The 23,451-nt window shown below is 38.6% G+C and overlaps 2 protein-coding genes across 4 annotated transcripts in view; one reads left to right on the top strand and one right to left on the bottom strand.

Annotated features, from left to right (window-relative positions):
• The window catches only part of BIRC2 (baculoviral IAP repeat containing 2), a 29,287-nt gene extending 14,449 nt beyond the window's left edge, over positions 1-14,838 (top strand). For 2 of the 3 annotated variants that reach the window (XM_014588427.2, XM_006150095.3), the window contains 6 exons: positions 2,003-2,081; positions 3,179-3,227; positions 9,024-9,266; positions 13,483-13,737; positions 14,014-14,055; positions 14,160-14,838. In XM_014588427.2, the coding sequence (XP_014443913.1) occupies positions 2,003-2,081; positions 3,179-3,227; positions 9,024-9,266; positions 13,483-13,737; positions 14,014-14,055; positions 14,160-14,353 (862 nt within the window). In that variant the 3' untranslated portion in view covers positions 14,354-14,838. The remainder of the gene's footprint in view (positions 1-2,002; positions 2,082-3,178; positions 3,228-9,023; positions 9,267-13,482; positions 13,738-14,013; positions 14,056-14,159) is intronic. The other variant, XM_027772478.1, reaches the window with a different exon arrangement.
• A 2,267-nt stretch (positions 14,839-17,105) lies between these two features.
• The window catches only part of TMEM123 (transmembrane protein 123), a 53,436-nt gene continuing 47,090 nt past the window's right edge, over positions 17,106-23,451 (bottom strand). Inside the window, exons 3-5 of the mRNA XM_006150094.3 lie at positions 22,826-23,107; positions 22,473-22,626; positions 17,106-19,663 (exon numbers count right to left, since the gene is read on the bottom strand). Coding sequence (XP_006150156.1) covers positions 19,639-19,663; positions 22,473-22,626; positions 22,826-23,107 — 461 coding nt within the window. The 3' untranslated portion in view covers positions 17,106-19,638. The remainder of the gene's footprint in view (positions 19,664-22,472; positions 22,627-22,825; positions 23,108-23,451) is intronic.

Genomic DNA, 23,451 nt, shown 5'->3' with positions numbered 1-23,451 from the left:
GGGGGGGGATGGTCACGCCACAATCCCTTCTCCATTCTCCTCTCAGGATCTTGGGCATGCATGCACACGTGCCTGGCGTGAGTTTTAAGCCACCGGGTCTAGGATGCGAACTGCGGTCGACTACATGGGAGTCCAGCGACATAGCCATTACACTAACTGCTGGTTCCCCTGAATTTGACTCTTGTAGGTACCACATATACAAGATGTTTTGATCTACGAATGCCCTTCATAGCAGTGAAGAATCTGTTGAATCCCTTCAGGAAATTCAAAATCCTTTTGTCATTTTTGTATGATAAATAATCAAAAAAAACTTGAACTTACAAATATTTTATAGATCAGTACTTTGTTGGAAAATTATACAATTAGGGACCAGCAGGTAGCATAGTGGTTATGTCACTGGACTCCCACACAGCCGACTGCAGTTTGAGTCCCAGACCTGGCTTGAAACTCGTGGCAGGCATATGCATGCCCAAGGTCCCAAGAAGAGAATGGAGAAGGGATTGTAACATGGCCATCCTCCCTTGGGGGTGATTTCTCACTTTGTCTCTCTGTGTGTCTCTGTCTCTCTGGTGAGTGCACATACCCTTTAACAAATATCTCTTTAAAAAAAAAATCCAAGAGCCAGCAGGTAGTGAGGTGGTGAAGATCCTGGACTGCACATGGCCAACTGCAGTTCTAGTTCTGGACCTGACAGCTTGAAAATCATGACTGGTACCTGTGTGCCTGCGTAAGATCCCAGGAGGAGAAATGGAGAAGGGATTGTGGCCTGGCCATACACCCTTGGGGGTGATTTCTCACTTTCCCTTTCACCCTCTCTCCTCTCTGATGAGTACACACACTGTATGGAAAAAAAAAAAAAACCTTTAAAAAAACTTAAATAGTATTCATAATATATAAATATACATTTTGACTTTTTTATTCTGACAAGTGATATGTGTTTTATTTTAAATTTTTATGTAAAACAGTGTTTTGTCAGAATTTTAATTGTGCTTGTTCTATGGGATTGTGTATATACTGGGTCAATGGAAAAGTCATGACGTTTTTTTCCATATAAAAATTTAATTTGAAATTGACAGATGATGATATATCAAAAAAACCAAAGCAGGGAACCAGCAGTTAGCGTAATGGCTATGTCGCTGGACTCCCATGTAGTCGACCGCGGTTCGCGTCCTGGACCCGGTGGCTTCAAACTCACGCCGGGCACGTGTGCGTGCGTGCCCAAGATCCCGAGAGGTGAATGGAGGAGAAGGGATTGCGGCGTGACCATCCCCCCGGGGGGGTGATTTCTCGCTTTCTGTCTCTAATGTCTGTCTCTGTCTGTCTGGCGAGCGCATGTACCCTATAGCAAAAATCTCTCCAAAAAAAAAAAAAAAACCAAAGCAGTCTCTGAAATCCAGTGTTTGAATTGCTACACTTTGTAGTTAATAAAGCAATAAAACCTTTATTTTATCATTTGTATCTTGTTTTACATGATTAAGAGAGAACACTTAAGGGTACTTTCTATAAATAGTTCTCTGAAAAGAACAAATTTCAATTGTGGATAATCTTTAATCTCAGTAAATGAAAAACTAAAATGGATCATCACTGTCAATATATTTTAACTCAATTCATTTATTCAGTTATCATTTGGGTGCCTATTGGGTACTATTTTAGATATTGGAACTATAAAAGTGAATAATACTAACAAAAATAAAAATCTTTGTTCTCTTGACAAGAAGGAAATATGAGGTAGCCAGGTTTATTGTACTTTTCTCTACTCCCAGCCCCTGGCAACCACCATTGTACTCTTTCTTCCAGCCTGTTGGCTCCTAGCGTATGCCTGGGGTGTTTTAGGCCAACTGGGTCTAGAACTCAAACTATCGTTGATATAGGGATTTGGCTTCTCTTGAACAGTGTCTTACCTATGTGCCATGGAGCTGGCACGAAAGCCACTTTTCTGGAATGATCAAGGTTATTTTTGGAAGTAAAACAATTAAAAAAAAATCTTCCTCTTATATTTTAGGTGTGAGTTCTTGATATGCATGAAAGGGCAGGAGTTTGTTGATGAGATTCAAGGTAGATATCCACATCTTCTTGAACAGGTAAATACGTTTTTTAAATTAAAAATACTGAATTTTTTATAATTATGAAAATATTGAAAGTGATACTTATGTCTGTTTTATTATAGTTATATAATTTGTATTCATTTTAATGACACCTCTGATTTTTACTATTATAAACAACTTGGTTGTTCAGGGCTTATTTAAAAAGTTGCCAGAGGGGGGACCAGTGGATGGTATGGTGGTTGAGGTGCTGGATTCCCACACGGTCAACCACAGTTCAAGTCCTGGACCCGGTGGCTTGAAACTCGTGCTGGTTGCATGTGTGTGCCCAAAACCCCAAGAGGAAAATGGAGGGAAAGGGACTGCAGCATACACATCCTTCCTGGGGGTTGATTTCTCGTTTTCTGTCTCTCTGTCCTGGAGACTCTCTGTCTCCAGCGAGTGCACATGCCCTATCTCCCCCTCACCTCAGAAAAAAGAAACTAAAAAAAAAGTTACTAGAAGGTGCATGCATTTGCCAAAGAGAGAATATGTGTGGGACAGCTGGGGGAGGAAGACTGCGACATACCATGCTACAATTTCCTCTCCATTTCTCCATCCTTTTGGGATTTGGGGCATGCATGCACATGGTCCTGGCATGTTTTTCAAGCTGCTGAGGCTGAGAGTTAAACTGCGATCAGCCATGTAGGATCCTGCTCCTTTAATTACTGTGCTACAGGACTGACCCCAAAAACATTTTTTCAGTTTTCTGAAAAAATCATTCATCTTGCTACTACATGTTTGTGATGTTAGAGAAAGATCTTTGGTGTCTCTGACCAATTTTCCAGAAAAATAAACAAAAGATAACTTGTTAGGAGTTGAGACCCTTTGAGAGTTACCTAGCTGAAATCTGACTTTTCTAAATGGAAAAAATCACAGATACATTTTCCTATTTTCCAAAATGAAAGCAATACTTAAATTTAAATCTTGAAGTAGATGAAATTTAAGGAAATCTATATGACAAGGTAAAACAAAACAAAATACAGTATGTAAATTCTCCAGTTTTTAAGAGTTATACATTTACTTAAGGTAAACCTAGATGTGTTCTAGTTTGAGGATTTCCTGTTTTACTTATTAACTTTTCTTCTGTTTCATAGCTGTTGTCAACTTCAGATACTTCGGGAGATGAAAATGCTGATCCACCAAGTATGTATGAAAATATTTCAGACGTAGATGGGAATTTATATAAGAATATTAGGAACAAAAGTATGTTTAAAAAAAAAGTTTTTTTCTTAAGCCATGGGGGAAAACACTGGAAAATTAATTAATACATCTACTGATGACATGCTAGAGTATACTGTAAAATATATTAGCCTTCGTTCTTAAAGTGTTTACATTCAAATTAGGGAGACAAGACACATGCAAAAGAAAAACAACAAATAGCTTGAAGGAATGCCAGACGAGAGGTGCAAATATAATAAGGCCTCCAAAGAGGGTGAAATTGCTGTGAGCTAAAGTGATCTGGAAAAGCCTCAGTTCACATGTGATTTAACCGTTGAGCTAGATGTTAGGTATTTGAGTCAGGAGTATAGTGTTTCAGTGCAAGAACAGAAAATAGTTTATTTTTTAATTAGAATCTAATTTTAATGTACATGTGTTGTAGGGTCCAAAATGGTTAAGATAATAGTCCACTGCTTTGTGTACTAATCACATCTAGAAAAAGGATGTTCAGTTTTGGCCACGATATTTTAAGAGGGATATTGACATATCTGACCAGAGAAGGGTGATCAAGATTTCTAATACTAGGAACCATGACTTAGAAGGATTGGGTGAAGAATATAGTAGTATTGGGGCTGGCAAGTGGAGTGGTGGTTAAAGGTGCTGGATTCCCACATGGCTGACTGCGGTTCAAGTCCTGGACCTGGCAGCTTGCTTTCTCACTTTCCCTTTCTCTTTCTCTCTCTCACTCCATCCCTCTCTGGTCAAATTAAAATAAATGAATAAAAATAAATAAAATTTTAAAAATAAAAAAGAAGGGTCCTCCTCTATAAGAGAATGTTGTCTTTAAAAAAAAAAAAAAAGAATTTAGTAGTATTTAACCTGGAAGAGGAAGGAGTATGCAGATACATGATAACTATGTTCTGTGTAAGGGAACTGGAAAATAAAGGTAACAGTGCTGAATGCTCTTAATTAAAATTTTAACAAAGCTGTCAAGTGGGCTGCCCTGCAATCCTATGGAAATTCCCTAATAAAATCACTTTGCCCTTTTTTTAAAGAATTATTTTATTGAACTTTATTTATCCATTTACTATTTATTTTCATTTGACCAGAGAGGGATAGAGTGAGAGAGAGAGGGAGAAAGTGCTCAAGAGAGAAAGAGAGAAAACAAGCCACTAGGTCTGGGGCTTGAACTGTGGTCCGACATGTGGGAGTCCAGTGCCCTTAACCACCACACCACTTGCTGGCCCCACTTTGCCCTTCTTTAAAATAACTATTAATATTTCACATTTTCTTTCATTACTAGTTTCACTAACACTATCTTTTCCACCTTAGTCAGTTCATATTTTTGGTTCAATGAGAAAATTAAAGAATCTAAAGAAACAGGGACCAAGAGTTGGTGTAATGGCTACGTCCCTGGACTCCCATGTGGTTGACCGCAGTTTGAGTCCTGGACCTGGTGGCTTAAAACTTACGCCAGGTGAGCATGCTTGTGTGACCAAGATCCCAAGAGGAGAAAGGATGGTGGCATGACCATCCCCCTGGGGGTTATTTCTCACTTTCAATCTGTCTCACTGGCAAGTGTACACGCCCTACAGCAAAAACAAAAAACAAAAACCTCTCTTAAAAAAAAAAAGTACTTGGGGCCAGCAGGTGGCATGGTGGTTAAGGTGCTAGACTCCCATGTGGCCAACTGTGGTTCAAGTTCTGGACTACTGGCTTGCTTTCTCATTTTCTCTCTCTGATGAGCACACATACCCTATAGCAAACTTTAAAATATTTTTTAAAAAAGAAACGTATTTTCTCTTCTCACCTGTAAAATCACCACACTCCATCATGTATCCATGTGCTCTTCTGTTCTTTTATAAAAGGAAGAGAAACTGTCCTTGTCAAATGTCTAAGGCCAACCTTTCTGCTTGTCCTCTGGATTCCATTCCCTATTATCAACTTAGGGATATTACTTAAGCAGTGATCTATTCTCTTTTCCTGAATCATTGACTTTCTACTTGCTTTACACATGTCATCATACAAACACTATATACAATTGCCAGGTTTTTTTTTTTTTTTTTTTTTAGAGGTTTTTGCTATAGGGCGCGTGCGCTTGCCAGACAGACAGAGACAGAGAGACAGAAAGGGAGAAATCACGCCCCCCCCGGGGGGGGGGATGGCCACGCCGCAATCCCTTGTCCTCCATTCTCCTCCCGGGATCTTGGGCACGCATGCATACGCGCCCGGCGTGAGTTTAAGCCACTGGATCCAGGACTCGAACCACGGTTGACTAAGTGGGCGTCCAGCGACATAGCCATTACGCTAACTGCTGGTCCCACGACTGCCAGTTTTAAGAATACTTCCTGGATCTAGGTCCTCACCCATCTCTTTTTGCATTACTCTGCTTTCCCTTAGCCACAAAATGCCTAGAAAAATTTGTCTATGTTCACTCTCTTTATTTCATACCTTACTCTTTCCTTAACATATTCTGTTAAAAACTCTTCTTGGGCCAGCTGGTGGAGTGATGGTTAAACCGGCTGGATCCCACACAGCCAAATGCAGTCCTGGACCCACCAACTTGAAAAATACACTGGGTACATGTGCATGCATGCCCCAAAGCCTGAAAGCAGAAATGAAGAAGAGATTATGTTGTGACCATAAGCCTTGTAGGGTGCTTTCTTACTTTCCCTTTTACTCTGTCTCTGGTGAGCATATGCACTGGCAAATTTAAACAATAAAAACTTTTTTTTTTTAATACCGGGCACATGCAACAATAAAAACTATTGTCACAGTCACCAAGAACTACATGAGCAAATCAGCTACTTGACTTGTTTATCAGCATTTGATAGTTGAGTGCTTCATCCTCCTTAAAACACATTCTTTGCTTGACTTCCTCAACCAGCACTTCATGGTTTTCTATTTCTTGTTTGATCCTGAATTATTTCCTTCCCTGGCTCCTCTGGTTTTAAACTTTTAAGTCATGGATTACTCAATGCCCATCCCAAATTTATCTGTTTCTTGGGCCCCAGACTACACTGTCAAACTACCTATTTAAATCTACTTGATTAAAACTTCTAATATATGACACCTTATAATAGACACACCTTATAATAGGTGTCTCAAAGTTAAGATGATCAAAACAAAAATTTGCTTCTCATCCTCTATCCTTAAAATTTTCTTTCTCTTTTCTTCCCCATCTCACTTCATGATATAAGGGATCTTTTAAAAGTTCATGGAAGTACATATTATGAAGAAACTGCATGGATTTCAAAATTCTTGCACCATAATAAATGCATACTTTTAAATAATTAATTAATTAGTTAATTATTCTATTTGACCAGAGAGAGAGAGAATGAATGAATGAATGAATGAATGAATGAATGAATGAGAAAGCAAGCCGCCAGGTCTGGTACTCAAATCACAGTCAGCCATGTGGGAATCCAGCACATTAACCACCATGCCACCTGTTGGCCCCATAAATGCATACTTTAATTCCAATTTTTCACACACTTTCTGATCCCCTCATACTCATTTGCTAATGTTAAAAAGTTAGCTTAAGGATTGGCCTGTAGTGTAGTGGGTTAAGCCTTCTGCATGAGGAGCTGGATCCCACATATCCGACCGTGGTTTAAATTCTAGCCCTTTTAGGTTGATAGATACATCAGGTGCATGTGCATGCATGCTCCAAATCCTGACGAAATGGAGAAAAAAGATCACATTTTGACCAGGTCTCATTGTGGGGTGCTTTCTCTCCTCTCTGGCAAGCACACATGTCCTCTGGTGATTAAAAAAAGTCAGAAAAAAGCTTAAGTTATGCATTATCTCTGATTCTTTTTCCCAGTTTTTATATTTAATATATCCGAAATTCTTCCTTTTAACATATCCCAAATCTAATACCATTTCCACCAAACTGCTGTCATCTTCTGTCATAATTTCCTAGTAAGTCTTGATTCATTTCACCCCATTAAAGTTCATCTTCATGGAGCTGTGCCAATGATTTTTTTAAAAATATAATTATTTATTTTATTTTATTTATTCATTCATTCATTCATTTTAATTTGACCAGAGATAGACAGAAAGAGGGAGAAAGCAAGCTGCCAGGTCTGGGACTCAAACTGTGGTCAGCCTTGTGGGAGTGTCCAGCACCTTAACCACCACACCACCTGCTGGTCCCTGCCAATGATCTTTTGTAAAGACAGGTTAAGTTTTATCAAAACTGCTTAAAAGCTTCTAGAACACTCTAGCAAACTTAGAGTAAAATACACTGTTCGCAAACCTTTACATTATCTGGACATTGTCCTTCTCTCTAACCTTCTGCCACTTTATTTTGTTTCTTGAACATGCCAAGCTTCTCCTTGAAGGCTTTTACATTTTACACGTGCTGTTTTCTTCACTTGGAAGGCTTCTTTCAGATATACCCATGGCTCACATCTTATCACTCAAGTCTTTGTTTCAGTGTTCTCTCTTCAAACACAGATTTCACAGATGCTTAGATCAAGGGAGTGTAGTACACATTGTCAATAATGTGGTCTGTGTTAACTCTAACAATTTTCCAGCAGATGGCAGTAAAATGTCTTGAAGAATTAGGCCCTTTTGGAATTTTAATAGAAGTGCTATAATGTGATGGACTAGCATTTTCCATGACCAGAAAATGCTTTTCTGAACACTCTATCTAAAATATCCTGCTTCCTCATTCCTTTAAATCACCTTACACTACCTTTTCTTTAGAACATCTGTCACTAAAATATTACTTTGTTATATACCTCTCTATATACAAATATAACAAAAATACCTCATATTTGTTATATACCTCTAGACAAATTTGGGGTAAACTAGTCTTTCATTTTCCTGTACATATTTCCCATCTTTGTTCTGTTACTCTTTCATCTTTAGCTATTCAACTGTCTAGATGCTGGGATCCACTTGCCAGAAAGCAGTTTTTCTGAGTGGGAGACTGTGGATTAGAAATAAACATAAAAATAAACACACAGAGACTACAAGTATAGAGGGTGGGTGCGATAGAGAAAGATGGAGAAAGCCCAGACCTCAAACCAGCCTCAGCTTTAGTATTTTATACGGCAGAAAATGGGGGAAGAGGAAATGGAATGCAAAGCCAGTTGTTTTCAGATGTTAATCAGTTGAAGATGTGAATGTGGTTTCTTCTGATCTTTTGGGGCAAAATCTGAATAACACATGTGGCTTCCTTAGACACTGCAGTATGGATAACAGCTTACAGCTAGCATATTCATGTGTTAATTGCTTTCATTGCTATGCAAATGAAGCGCACAGGAACCCTTTCTTCATGTGTCTAAAGGTCACCATGTTTTTTCAGATTGGGTCTCTCCCTACATCCAGATCTTGGCCATCCTTCATGTTCAAACTCCAGTGCTACCTTTTGCATGAAATCTGTGATTTTTCCCTACTCTCCTGAATGGAGAAGGTCATTTTTTTTTATGTTTAAGTTTGTGTAGCATATTGGTTTCCCAAAATTACTGTACATCAGCATCATTTTGGGGTAATTTAAAAAGACAGACTCCTAAGCCTTATCTGTAGAGAGTATTTCATTAAGGTCTACTACAACCTAGAAAGTGTTTTTTAAAAGTACATCACATTAGTCATTTGCATTTGACCATTATGTAGTTATAACTTTTACTGGAGTTATGGGTGATTGATATATATATAGCTTATCTCCCTTACCAGGATGACAGTAAAGAATGAGTTTGTGCTAGAATCTTTTTTTTTTCTCTACAGTTTTATATTTATGTATTTACTATTAGTACATGTCTTTTCAAATAGTTATTCACTTTGGACCTGGAGAAAGTTCTTCAGAAGATGCAGTCATGATGAATACACCTGTGGTTAAATCTGCCTTGGAAATGGGCTTTAGTAGAAGTCTGGTGAAACAAACAGTTCAGAGTAAAATCCTGTCAACTGGAGAGAACTACAGAACAGTTAATGATATTGTATCTGCACTTCTTAGTGCTGAAGATGAAAAAAGAGAAGAGGAAAAGGAAAGACAAGCAGAAGAACTGGCATCAGGTATTTAGGGATGTTAGTCACCTGCCTTATTTCTCAGTGGGCTCACAGGACTGCCTCACTTATTGCAGTGTCCTTGTCTTACCCACTAACTACTAGTAACAAGCCTCCCAGTCATGCCTGTTCTGCCCCTCTCAAGTGTCCCTAGTTGAGAACCACTGACCACAGCTTTTTGAGTCCCAGACTCGGCGGCTTAAGCGCATGTGCCCTATAGTGGAAACCTCCCCCCTCCAGCCAAAAGCAAATTATTTAATTTTGACCAGGGAGGGACAGAGCAGGAAAGTGAAAGAGAAAGAGAGAGAGAAAGCCACCAGATCCGGGACTCGAACCGCAGTAGGCCATGTGGGAGTCCAGCAACCTTAATCACCACGCCACCTGCCAGCCACTACATCTCATTTTTAAAGCTTATTTGCCATCTGCCAGCCACTAGATCTTATTTTTAAAGCTTATTTATTTTTATACATGTTAACACAGGTACAATAGAGAGAAAGCATCCTCTCAATAGGGCTGGTCATGCCATCATTCTCCTTTCTCCAACTCTCCATCCCATCAGGATCCTGGGCACATGCACATGTATCAAGTATGTCAGTCACCACAAGGGCTGAGATTTGAACTGTGGATGGCTACATGGGATCCAGTTCCCTCTACACAGGGCTTAATCACTGTGCTATGGGTCCAGCCCTTAAGTTCCCTTAGATCATATTGTTAATTCATTTTTTAAAAAGTTTATCTTTATTGACAGTAAGTTGCATATGTATGTACACAAGAGAGAAAGAGAGGGAGGCACTCTTAGCAGGGTCAGATTACACCACAATCTCCCACCAGAGCCTTCTAGCTCATCAGGATCCAGGGCACATGGGCTAAGCCCAGGATTCGAACCCGCAGTCAGTCATGTGACTTTAGTACAGTAGTTCAGCCTGCTACTGACTGTGCCACCAAACTTGGTCCATCTTCTTCATTCTTGCTAAGTGATTCTTATACAAAATATAGAACTTAAAATGAAATCTTGGAACTTGAAGAGACCCCCTTTTGCCCAACCCAAGGATAGTAAGAAATTGATTTTAGGGTTCATCCAGATTATAGCCTCCCAAAACAAGTCTAAAAGTCATTTAATTTGTCAACAAATATGTACTGAGCATAAGCACCAGTGCTTATGTAGTAGCATGGTGATTGCTCTCAAGGATCATACAGACTAGCTGGGGAGGCCAGGAAACACACGAGAGGGTTGAAGAGCCAGCAGAGTGCCAGCCTTATAGCGGTTAAACACTGTGCATAGGAAGCTGGATCCCACAGGGCCAACCGCAATTTGAATCCTAGCTCTGGTGACTTAAAAGCACTATAGCAATGTGTGTGTGCATAAAATCCTGTTGAGATGGAGACATAGAGGAAAAGGGATTGTGGTACAATCACACCACACTGGAAGGTGCTTTCTCTCTCTGAAAAATAAAAAATTAGCTAAAAGGTGAAGGTTGTGAGCGTAGTATGAACTGAGGTATCAGATTGGAAGATCCCTTTTAAGTTTACGAATAAAGACAGAAATAGTTTAAACTTTTTAACTTTGGCTTCTAGATTGAGAGATCTGTCTTTAAATCCTAGGTCCATCAGTTACCAAATTGACGGTTTTTTCCAACCAGACCTCAATTTCACATTTGTAAAGGGATAATAAAATAATAGTTCCAGTCCCACAGGGTTGCTGTAGGAGTTAAATGAGAAGTTGCAATAATTCAGCACAGTGCCTAGGACATCAAAATATTTTTTTTTCTAATGAGTAAATTGATTTGTAAAGTACGAGAGACTTGCTGAAAGAAAGGGCCTGAGGAAAGTGAAAAGATTTAAAGACTATTAAGCAATATTGAAACCCAGCTAAGGGTATACAAAGTCACTGTAATACATTGTTATACTCTGTGGGAGTCAGAGAAATTCTGAAATATAGACTTGGCAGTATTAATAAGGAAGAGGCCAAATAAGGAATAGGGAGCAAGAATTAAGTGTGCTAGTAACAGACATCACTGAAGTACCTGCCTCACGTCTACGTTAGAACTGGAGGCGAGCACGGCCAGGAGACACCTCGTGTGCTAGTCAAACTGGAAATGATGTGAACATCTTGAACCAGGAAGGACAAACTTGTCAGTAATTGAGTCTTCAGAAAAGTTATGACCCAACAGTTAGATTATTACTTAATATGCTGTAGGGCACGTGTGCTTACCAGAGAGAGAAGGAAAGTAAGCAAGCAAGCTGCTGGGTTCAGGACTCAAATGACAGTGGGCCATGTGAATCCAGTGCTTTAACTACCACACCACCTGCTGGCCCCGTTACATTAATTTTTAAGATGGAATGATCAGTTGTGGTCAGAGAAGGTAGTAATTCATAGTTTAGAGATGAAAAGGGCAGTTCACTTCTAAAAAGATATAAAAGGGAAAGGAAAAGAGACTTCTCTTTTTATAATTTATTTCTTATTAATTTCTGCCTTATAGAGACATACTTAAAATTTGCAGGGGGAGGAGTCTAAACAGGCAATTTAATTTTACAGTGATTGATTGGGACATCAAAAGAAAGAAAAGCCATATTCCATAAATGTAAATTAACTGCAGTTTTATGTGATCTGAGATTAAAGGAAAGGTATACCTTTTAAACGATCAGGCTTGATTTATACGTTGTTTCCCCAAAAGGCCAGCCAGTGGTTAAGGCAGCTAGAGCAGACATGGCTCAAGTCCTGAACCCAGTGGCTTGAAAAACACACTGGAGGGACCAGCAGATGGTGTAATGGTTACGTCGCTGGACTCTCACATAGTGGATCGTGGTTCAAGTCCTGGGCCCAGTAGCTTAAAACTTACTCTGGGCATGTGTGTGTGCGTGCCCAAGATCCCAAGAGGAGAAGGGATCACTGTGTGGCCACACCCCCTGGGGTTTTTTCTCACTTTCTGTCTCTTTGGTGAGCACATGCACCCTATAGCAAAAAAAAAAAAAAAAAAAAAACAACTCTCAAGAAAATCACACTGGATGTATGAAAAGAGAGAGGTGAAGGGCTTGCAGCATGACCATGCCCCATGACAGGTGCTTTCTTGCTTTCCCTGCTTCTCTCTGGCAAGTGCATATACTCTCTGGAAAAAAATTTAAAAACTTATATGGCCTAGCTGTGATGGCACAGGCAGTGGGGTGCTGCTGTGTGATGCAGGAGCCATGTTGAGAGGTCCAGGTTTGATTCTCCAGTTGACCTGAACATGCTGGGAGTGTTTGCACCCACCTGTGCTTCTGGCTGGCTGGAAGGCTGAGCAAAGTATCGTGGCCTGGTAAGACCCTCTAGGGGTATGCCTGCCCCTCTCTCATGGAAGAAATAAATTTTAACTGGCTGGTTAACGGAGCCAGCTCTCACATGTCTCACTGAAGTTCAAGTCCCAGCCCTGGAGGCTTGAAAAACACACTGAGCATGTGTGTAAGTCCTCACATGATGGAAAAAAAAGAGGAGACAGGATAGTGGCATGACTACACCCCATTGGAGGATGGTCTCTCTCATTCTGACCAGCTCATGCACCCTCTGATTAAGAATTTGGTATAAGCCTAGGCATGTATTTTGTATGTATTCCCTTATTTAATTCTCACAACTCTGGGAGGAATGAACTGAAACAGTCATTAAGTTTTGCTACACTGTGTATGTCTTAGCACTGCTGCTTAGGTATCGGGTATTGAAAAGAACACTGATCTAGGCCTAGTTCTGTAACTTAATCTCTCTGTGACCTTGGACAGGCTATCACTCTGTTTTTCTCACTGTCTTAAAGTAAGTAGTAGTAATACTTGACTTGTTTAATTAATAGGATCCTTGTAACAAATGAGACAGTTTATATGAAAGTACTTATGAAATTAAAGTGATACAATGCAAAGAGAAGTCGGTATTAATTCCATGGAGGGGGCTAGTTATAGAGGTTGAAATTCTTCTGTCCTCTAAAATTTTACTTTGAACAAAAATGAAGGAAAAAGCAGGGTTCTAGAACATGTCAGTATATAAACTCATTAAAATGCCATAAACCCTATTTCTTAGCTAGATCTGGAAATTTTCTAGGTGATAGACATTAAAGCACAGAGAAGTCTTTTTTCTTTTTAGACCTCTATTTAGTGTCTGTATTCTTTCTAGGGTTTGTTGTTAGTGACTACATGTTAATGACTGCAGTTGGTGGAGTTTTAAAATCTAATGGGTTTTTTTTTCCCTTTTTAAAAAATGAAGATGATTTGTCATTAATTCGGAAGAACAGAATGGCTCTCTTTCAACAGCTGACGTGTGTGCTTCCTATCCTGGATAATCTTTTAAAGGCCAACGTAATTAATAAACAGGAACATGATATTATTAAACAAAAAACACAGATACCTTTACAAGCAAGAGAACTGATCGATACGGTTTTAGTTAAAGGAAATGCTGCAGCCAACATCTTCAAAAGCTGTCTAAAAGAAATTGATTCTACATTATATAAAAATTTATTTGGTGAGTGTCTTGGGTAAATTATTTTAGAAGGATTATGTTCATCTTTGTTTGACAAACAGAATAAATCTAGCTAGCAAACTAGTATCTTTGTATTTCGCTTGTTCCAAAAAGTGAACTCTTTTATTGCCCTAGTGTAACAGGTGCCTAGCATAACAATTCCTGGTAATATATAGCTAGAATCTACACTACTTAATAGGTGTTAGATTAAAAAAAATCGGTAGTAGTTGAATCAGTTTTCTAATTAGTAGATTGATGCTTTTTGTTTTGTTTTCTCAGTGGAAAAAAATATGAAGTATATTCCAACAGAAGATGTTTCAGGTAAAAGAAAATTAAGACTTAAAATCAATGTGAAATAGTACTTTTTTAAATAGGAGGTTAAGTGGAGGCTGAATTTCACCAAAATTATTATTTTTTGCTATCAGGTCTGTCACTGGAAGAACAATTGAGGAGGTTACAAGAAGAACGAACTTGTAAAGTGTGTATGGACAAAGAAGTTTCTATTGTATTCATTCCCTGTGGTCATCTGGTAGTGTGCCAGGAATGTGCCCCTTCTCTAAGAAAATGCCCTATTTGTAGGGGTATAATCAAGGGTACTGTTCGTACATTTCTCTCATAAAAGAAATGAAGGCTATGTATTAGCCTGCATAGAAAAGTCTTTAAAATACTGTGGAACATTTGAAGACATCTGAGGTTAAAAAAAAAAAGGAATGAGTGACACTCTAATTAGTAATATTTGTATTTTACTCTGCTTTGATACTAATAATCTTGTTTCAAAAGAGTATTGTTTATCATATTTAATCTTGTTTTTTTTGCAAGGGGAGTTATGTGTTTGATGAACTATATTGGTATATAAGTATGGATATCAGAAGAATTAAAGGAATAGTGTCAGTGCTTGTGTACCATTTCAGGAGTTAGGGATTTAGTGTTCTTTCTAGCTTAAAATGACTGGAAACCAGGAATTCTGAAGTTCATCAGAGTTGTGCCAAACTCTCCTAGGTGCTTTTCTCTTATGTTGTAAAATAAGGATTTTGATCTTCCTGGTAAACAAGCTTTCCTGTATTTAGTGATAAACATCTTAATAAAGTGCTTTTATTAAAAGGATTTAGTCTTCAAAATGTTTTGATCCCTGTGCTTTTTATTTTTCCTTTATGAGAGAGAGGCAAAGAGGGCTGAGGGAATGAGACAGATAAGCATTTTTGACGGAGTCTCCCTGTGTTACAAATCCTCCTGCCCCAGCTTCCTTTTAGCTAGGAATACGGAAATGCACAGCTGTGCTTTGCTTGGCATGTCCAGGTAGGCCCAGCAACCAAACCTAGACTTCTCAGCTTCCAACCTCCAAAGCAGTGGCACTATCTGTGCACCAGACTGGGACTTCTGTCCTGACTTAAAAGGTAATTTTCACTGGACTCAAATGCCAGCCATTAGGTAAAGTCACAATGTATTTTTCTATTTCTATGCAAAAACACATCATGACTTTCTGACAACGCAATAATTCATGAAATGCATTAAAACGCGTTTTAAATAATGTGATTGAAGTGAGCATTTCTTTAGGTAACCTCTAGTTGTTTTGTATATTATAAAATTGTTGGATGAAAACTGAATGAGTATCAAAAAAATTATTAGGGCCACCCCGGTGGCAGTGGTTAAGTGCTGTGCATTGGGAGCTGGATTTCACATGGCAAGCTGTGAATTGAGTCCTGGCCTTGGTGGCTTAGAAGACATGCCAGGCATATGTGCTTGCATGTCCAAAATCCTGACAGGTTGGAAAAAATGAAGGAGAAAGGATTGTGATATGCCATGCCCCACTGGAGGATTCACCCTCCCACCCCACGCCTTATAAGAGCATACTCCCTCTGGCATCTAAAAAAACTATTAATAAAGTAGGGTAAATTAGTATTAGGGTTTTTAAAAAATTATTATTTTTAAAAAATTATTTTATTCAATTTCATTTATTTATTCATTCATTTATTTTAATTTGACCAGAGAGAGAGAGAGGAAAGTGAGAAAGCAAGCCACCAGGTCCGGGACTTGAACCATGGTCAGCCATGTGGGAATGCCCAGCGCCTTAACCACCATGCCACATGCCGATCCCCCCCAAAATTATTATTATTATTATTTTAAGTTTGACCAGAGAGAAACATACAGAGAGAGATAGCAAGCTGCCAGGTCTGGGACTTGAACCGCAGTTGGCCATGTGGGAGAGTCCAGTGCCTTAATCACCACGCCCTGCCAGCCCCCAGCATTAGGACTTAAAAAGTAGTGTTACTGTTTTGTGTGGGTGCTGAAAGAATGAGGGTGGACAGAATACAGACAGTGGTCAGGACCTCCTCCTCTGGGTGCTAATTCCATTTGACCTTTCCCAGATCTGGCTCTATGGCATACTTCTGAGGCCAGGTGGAAAAGGGGGTCTAATATTTAACACTGTCTATTTTTAAATCTCTTTAAATTGGAAGGGTAGGTAAAAATTTCTCTATTCAATCTGTTCTCTTGCCTTTGGTTTCCATCCTCCTGTGCTTATACATGTCCATTAAGTCCAGATGTTACAACTGAGACTCAAGATCCCCCACCAGTGAAGTTCGGTTTCTGTCTGTCACTAAAGAGGGAATATAAAGAGCAGGGATTAGAGTGGCCCTCATGGTTGAGTCCTGGTTTGTTTCTAAGAAGAGGGAATGAGACCAACATACATTTTCAGGTTCTTGCCCTCTGACATACTGTGGTATCTTGGGACTCCCTCCCCTCACCCCCACCTCCAGGCCAGTAAGGCCCTTACCAGATAAAATCCATGGACCTTGGACTTCAGGTCATGAGCTGAATAAACCTCTATCCTCTCTTAAATTACCCAGACTCAGGTATTTTCTGTTATTAGCAATAGAACAGACTTAGACACCCTATAATAACAAAAAAATTTTAAGTTAATTATCAGATAAGTTATATCTATTTATAAAGAAGAAAAACTCATAGTATGCACAATGCATTTGTAGCTGGTTTACCCAGGGAATAGGGAATTTTTGTTCCACTATGAATGTACCTATTTTAAACATTCTGCTCGGCAGACCATAAAGCAACACTTCAAGTGAAAATCCCTGGGCAGCGGTCTCAGACTGATGAACATCTGAATCACCTGGTGGGCTCACTGAATGACAGATGACTGGGCTATTCCCAAGTTGGATTCTACAGATCAGGGTCGGGACCCAAGAATTTTCAGTTCTAACTAGCTCCAGGTAATGCTACTACTGTAGCTTGTTCATGCAACCACAGTTAGGGATAACACAGCTTTAAGGTGTCAGGTTAGCACCTGCAATTTGCTTTGAGTTTTTCTAATCTGTTGATTTGTCTCGAGTTTAACAAAATGAGGTAAAACCACATACTTTTCTCATACGAAGAACAGATTTTATTCTAAAAATAGATCTCAGTAACAATGATATACCAAAAGGTGGTCATTATAATAAAAAGGAGAAAAAAGGTAACAGGAGTTTGCTTTAATTTCTTTCCTGAACATAAAAAATTATCACCCATATATTGCTTTCATTTATCTGTATTTCAGTTATTCCTTTTATGGATTAGCCATGATTTCAGAATTATAGACTGGTCTCTGCCTAATATTTTGACATACATCTGGATTGTTTTCATCTTTAAGTAAATACATTCTCAAGGAATGCAAACAAATTTGGGTATCTGCCTAAGTAAACATAATTAGGAAGATAAATTTATGTTTAGGAAACATTCCAAAGTAAAAATTGTTTTAGCTCACTGTTTCCCTCAATCCTTGCAGACAGCAACAAAAACTTTACTGGAAGTGTTGTTATTTGAAAATAACAAATTATACTACTTACAGAGAAAAGACGTAACTATAGTATCCCAAACCCAAAGCAGAGGAAACTTTCTAAACAAATAGTGAAATTTAGTACTTAAAAAGTGTTTTTCTATCTTCAAAGTGCTAAAGACACAAGTATTCATGAAAAACTTTAGTCCAGTCCACAAAGTTCTGACTGAATTGAAGTACTGTAATACCAAGAATGCAGGAGACAGAACAATTTAAATTTCTAAGGCCCTCATTAACTATAAACTATATCTTAACTATATTTTGCAAAAGAGTGAAAGCAGTGATTGCAAGACCAGTTAGAGTCGAATTAGTAACATACACCTCACCCATCGGCCCACATTTCTTTTCAAACAAATCTAAATGTACATCTAAGTAACAAAATTCCCTCCATGTGTTATATACATCTAATGTCCTTATTTTGAAGGATCTTTATCATCCATCTTCATCAACTCAACTGGCCATAATGAACAGCAAGTAGAAATGATCTTTTATATCAATATCCTTGATATCTGGCATTCTCTGCAAATCAGAAGCTGATCGCAAAAGTTATATTTTATTCCTATTAATTGTAGGCTATCTTAGCTTACTTTTGGACTTTCAGAAATTAGTGTGATTTACTTTGACCCTCAAACAGAAATATTATCTTACTATTGAGTCTGACTAAATACTTTTTGTTAAAACCTGACCCTGAGTTTTGAGTGCAAGAATATCAACTGTCAAACTGAAAACACTCCAAAATATAGCTAATATTGGTGCTTCTACAATACTGTGTGGTTACTCTCCATCAACATAACACATCTGAAAGTACCTCCCCCTGAGCAATGGGGTAAAAAGAGTGGTCTGGAGAATACCCAAATAAGGAAGCAGGAAAATTCCTGTCTTTAAAAATGTACTTAAAACTTTATAAGAATTTATTTCAAAATAAACTTGTGTTTTAGTATAAAAATGCTATTTCCTCAAATCTCTGAGTAAATTGAGTGTGTCTGAAAATGTAGCGTTTTTGTCCTGCAGTTGGTGGGAGCCCGGGTGAAGACCCACCATCCTTGGCTTGATGAACACAGCACCAATCTATGATTTTGATTCTATCGTGTTCTAAATGTTTTGGAAATCCTAGAAGGGGGTTTTTATTTTAAGCTAGATGTGTTTGCACTCCATTAAAAATGTCGAAATACTGAAAGCAGCTCTACATTTCTTTTAAAATATTCACTAGATATAAAATTAAAATTAACAAGTGACTATGAAATAAAAGTAATTTCCAGTGATGACAACATTCTCACAGTAGAAAATAATCTAACTCCTTGGAGTACTTTCCTTTTTAATTCTAACAACTAAGTCTTTAAAACATTATGTTAATCTTTGCAGTATACCTAAATTACACAGAGAAAAAAAGTAAATCTTACCAACTGACATAGAAAGCTCAAAAGAAGTTATTCATACAAACACATGCTTTCCAAAGCTCCCTTGGATGTGTAACAGATCTGAGCCCAAGTATTGCTTGTGGTCTTATTTGAAGGGGTGTGTGTGTGTGTGTCTGTGTGTGCACGTGCGTGTACTTTTGTTTCCAGACCAACTACTACACTTTAAAGCCTAGAAAAGGTTGATGATTTCTTAAATTATACCTCAGACCAGACTGAATCAATTTCTGTTGTGTGGCATTAGTGATTAGGACAGATCCAGCTCTGAAGACACTGATGTTCTTTGTGTGAACAACAAAGACACTCAGTATCCTCAGTGCTCCTTACTGGTATGCCCAGATGGCATCCTGTCCTTGGGTGATGGTGCCTTCCAACTACTGGTCCCAAGTGATCAATGCCACAAAAAAAAGGGGCTTGTCTTACTATATATTTGCTAAAAGTGGGAAAAAAAAATCACTGTATTAACTATTTGTAAACTCCAAATATTCATTAAGAAACCCAAACCAAGCCCTTTTTACCTTTAGTAATCAGGAAGAATCTTTACATATTTATGTAACACATTGTACATTATGTGCATGGCCTGTTTATACAGTTTTCAAGAGAATAAACCAAAATTAGTTATAGGGTTGCATCAATCTTCTTTCCTTGGGTCTCTGGATTTCCTTAAATGATAGCATCATGTTCATCTCTGTAATATACCAAAAATTAACAATTACTTTAGAACAGTTTTAAGCTTCATAATCAAAATCAGCTGTCATTACTCTGCACAAAGTTTCTTGAGTGAAAATATCCAATACAGTGTAGTGAAGGATTCCAAAACTGGTTAAAGGTGTGAAACAAACCTGTACTACATTTTTGCTCTTAGTGGCAAACGCCAAGAAATGTTACGCTGCTTTCTTTTTAAAGAGGGTTATAATAGCTAACTCGTGAAAAGTCATATAGCCATTTCTCGAGATCTCATTTTCATTTATGAAGTCATGTTCATTTTGAAGCTTTTATCAGTGAGTTGAAAATTCTGGAACCTTTCTGTATTCTTAACTTTAGGACCTGTTAGCAACACTTCTTTAATGTACCAAGAAGTCTGATTTGCCTTATACATACTGAATCACAACTAGTGTCAAAAAAGTCCTCCAAGAGCAAGGTGGTTGAAGTGCTAGACTCCCTTATGGCAGCTGTGGTTTGAGTCCCAGACCAGTGGCTTGTTTTCCCATTCTCCCCATCTCTCTCTCTCTGTCTCTGTCTCTCTCTGGTGAGCACATGTGCCCCATGGCAAATTAAAAAATAATCATAATAATAAAATTAACCATTTTTTAAAAAGCCCTCCAAGACCTATTCTAAAAGATAATCAAATTACCAAAAGATGATCCATACAATACTAATTCCAAGAGGTAAGTAGTATTTACTCCCCTTTAAAAGGAGACTTTTTTTCCAACAAATAATTAAAAGAAAATATTAAGTAGTTATTACATTCCCTCCTAGAAATTCATAATGCATACCAGTATATTAAAGGCTTCAAGAAATCTTGGGGTAAACCTTGCTATGTTTTACTTGTTTCAATGGAGCATTTCCCAGACATTTAAACATACAAGAACTCTGTGGGACCCATATGTGTATGACAAAGAGTTAACCCACAGAGCAAATTTCATACAGTCATCTACTCTTAACAGTGAACTCACTGTTGTACCCATGCAATGAACAGTGTTGTGTTCTCCTAAAATTTATCTTTAAAACTCTGATCCCAGGGCCAGCAAGTGGTGTGGTTAAGGCGCTGGATTCCCACATGGTCAGCTGCACTTTAAGTCCTGGACCTGATGGTTTGAAAATCTTGCTAGATGCATGTGTGGGTATACTCAAAATCCTCAGAGGAGCATGGAGGAGAAGGGACTGTGGTATGGCTATCCCCCTGGGGGATGATTTCTCACTTTACCTCCCTCTCTCCAGTGAGTGCACGAGCCCTATGGCAGAAACTTTGAGGGAGGGAGAGGATAAAAGAAACCCTAATCCCACTGTGATAGTATTTGGAGGTGTTGACTTTGGGAGATCACTATATGAGGGTAGAACCTTATGAAAGGGATTAATGTCCTTATAAAAAGAGGCCAGAGGGCCAGCAGATGGCCTGGTGGCTTTAAAGGTCTTGGATTCCACATGGTGATCTGGTCAAGTTTTAGACCAGATGGCTTGAAAGCCACGCCTGGCATGTGTGTGTGCGTGCCTCAAGTCCCAGGAGAACAGAAGAGAAGTGTAGCATGGTCATCCTCCCTGGAGATGCTCTCATGCTTTCCCTCTCTCTGTCTCCGTCTCCGGTGGGTGTACGAACACAACAGAAAAAAAAAACTTAAAAAAAGAAAAAGAAAGAAAAAAAAAAGGCCAGAGAAACAGCTAGCCCTCTTTCCATGTTAGGATACAACAGAAAGTCGGCAGTATGCAACCTTGAAGAAGGCCCTCGCCCTACTTTCAAACTTCCAGCCTTCAGAACCATAAAAAAATAATTTTTTTTTATTGTTTAAGGTACATAGCCTATGGTAATTTTTCTGCTAGTTCAAACTGATAAGATAACATAAAAGACTCAAAATACAAAAAACAAAAAAAAATTTTGGAGCAACAAAAACTGGGGGATGATACACTTCCCAAACCATAAGACCTGTAAGAGCTGTGTATAGGGTAAGCATAGTTTGTCTATAGAGGCAGGTTGATAGAGCTCATCTAAAAAGATTGCTTTCCTGCACAGAAAATGATAAAGTTCATTATTTATATTAACCACTTGTTTAAATTATCAGGGAAAATGAGGCTGTTAGAGGAATTTCTTTAGTTTGTCTTTCTCTCTCTCTCTTTTTTTTTTTTCCTTCTTTACGGTTTTGCCACAGGGCATGTGTGCTCACTGGAGATAGAAAGAGAGAGAGAAAAAGAGAGAGAAGAACGAGAAATCATCCCCTTGGTAGTCTGGCTACACCACAATCTCTTCTACTTCATTCTCTTCCAGAGATCTTGGGCACATGCACACATGTGCCTGGTGTCATTTTCAAGCCACCAGGTCCAGGACTAGAACCACAGTCAGCCATGTGGGAGTCTGGCACCTTAACTACTACACCACCTGCTGGTCTCATGCCTCTGTCATCTTGAAAAGTAAAAGCCAAGTTTTTACTATGGATGCTATTTAATACCACCAACAGACACCAGATACAATAGCCTGGTGAGATCAGACATGTATTTTTGTTGATCAGTATTATAACCCAGTAAAAACGGTTGGCTGAACTTTGGCTTCTGGTAAAAAATGTCTGATACTAGCAAAATACAAATGTTTTTATAAGTACTTAGCACAGCCATGTTCATCTGCAAAGATAATCACAAGCTTATTATAAACAATTTACTTTGGTAGAGGTGGTGATGAAAACATAACTCATAAATCCATGAATTTTCATCCCTGGGATGAATGCTGGCCTAAGCCTAATTATTCTGTCATAATTAAATATACACAGATGTGGTCAAACAAAACTTACATGGTTCTGTATCGAATGCCTCGTCTTGAGTAATACATTTTGCATCCAATGTAAAGAATGGATAAAACTCCCAGTGTTAATACAATACCACCAACAAAGCTGCCAGTATCAAATTTCGATTCTTTATTTTCTTTATAATGAATAGTTGTTGAGACTAGAAGAAAACAAAACAAACTTTAGTGTTTTAAAAAACATTATAATTAACTAAAACGTCCTGTGTGCCTGTGTAAGAACACTGGGGGCAAGAGGAATTCCGGGCACAGAAATAAAGTTTCTGTCTTTGTTTCTGCAGAATGGAATGTGACATTTAACTACTTGCAGCATGGGAAAAATAAGTCGAATTTAATACATACCTGTTACTGATGAAGAAACAGATGTCACTGAACTATTGTGGGCAGGGGTCACTGTAGATGTAGACATTTGGGTTGTGTTCTGTGAAACACTGGTTTTGGTTACAGACTTTAAGGTAGAAGTCACATTTGTTGAGACATCAGGTGTTGCCATTTTAGATGTTGTCACAGGTGGTGCAGTGCTGTTTGTCACATTGTTTGAGCCTGAGGAAACTGAAGTTGATGGCTTCACAGTGCTTTTGGAAGATTCATTTTTGTGGCTGGAAGGCACATGCTGGATATTTTCTGTAAGAATGTCAAGAAATAGTTAAAACAGGCACTAGGGATTTAGGGATAAGATCCCAATTTCACTGTGATTTTTGTGGTCACACATGCAGCAAGAAGCCTAACAAATACACCAGCATGAGAGCTACTTAGTCCAGGGCCAGCAGGTGAAGGGGTGGTTAAGGTGCTGAACTCCACCATGGCCAACCACAGCTTGAGTCCTGGACCTAGTGGCTTGCTTTCTCACTTTCCCTTTCTTTCTCTCTTTCTGGTCAAATTAAATAACAACAAATAAAGCATATAAATGGCTCTTTTTTTTTTTTCTTTTTTTTGGAGAGGTTTTCACTATAGGGTGCGTGCACTCG

Source organism: Tupaia chinensis, unplaced genomic scaffold (genome assembly GCF_000334495.1).
Source record: "Tupaia chinensis unplaced genomic scaffold, TupChi_1.0 Scaffold000276_2, whole genome shotgun sequence".
Classification (NCBI taxonomy): domain Eukaryota; kingdom Metazoa; phylum Chordata; class Mammalia; order Scandentia; family Tupaiidae; genus Tupaia; species Tupaia belangeri.
Note: the sequence above shows the minus strand (reverse complement) of the source record. Positions and strands in the feature narration are given on the sequence as shown.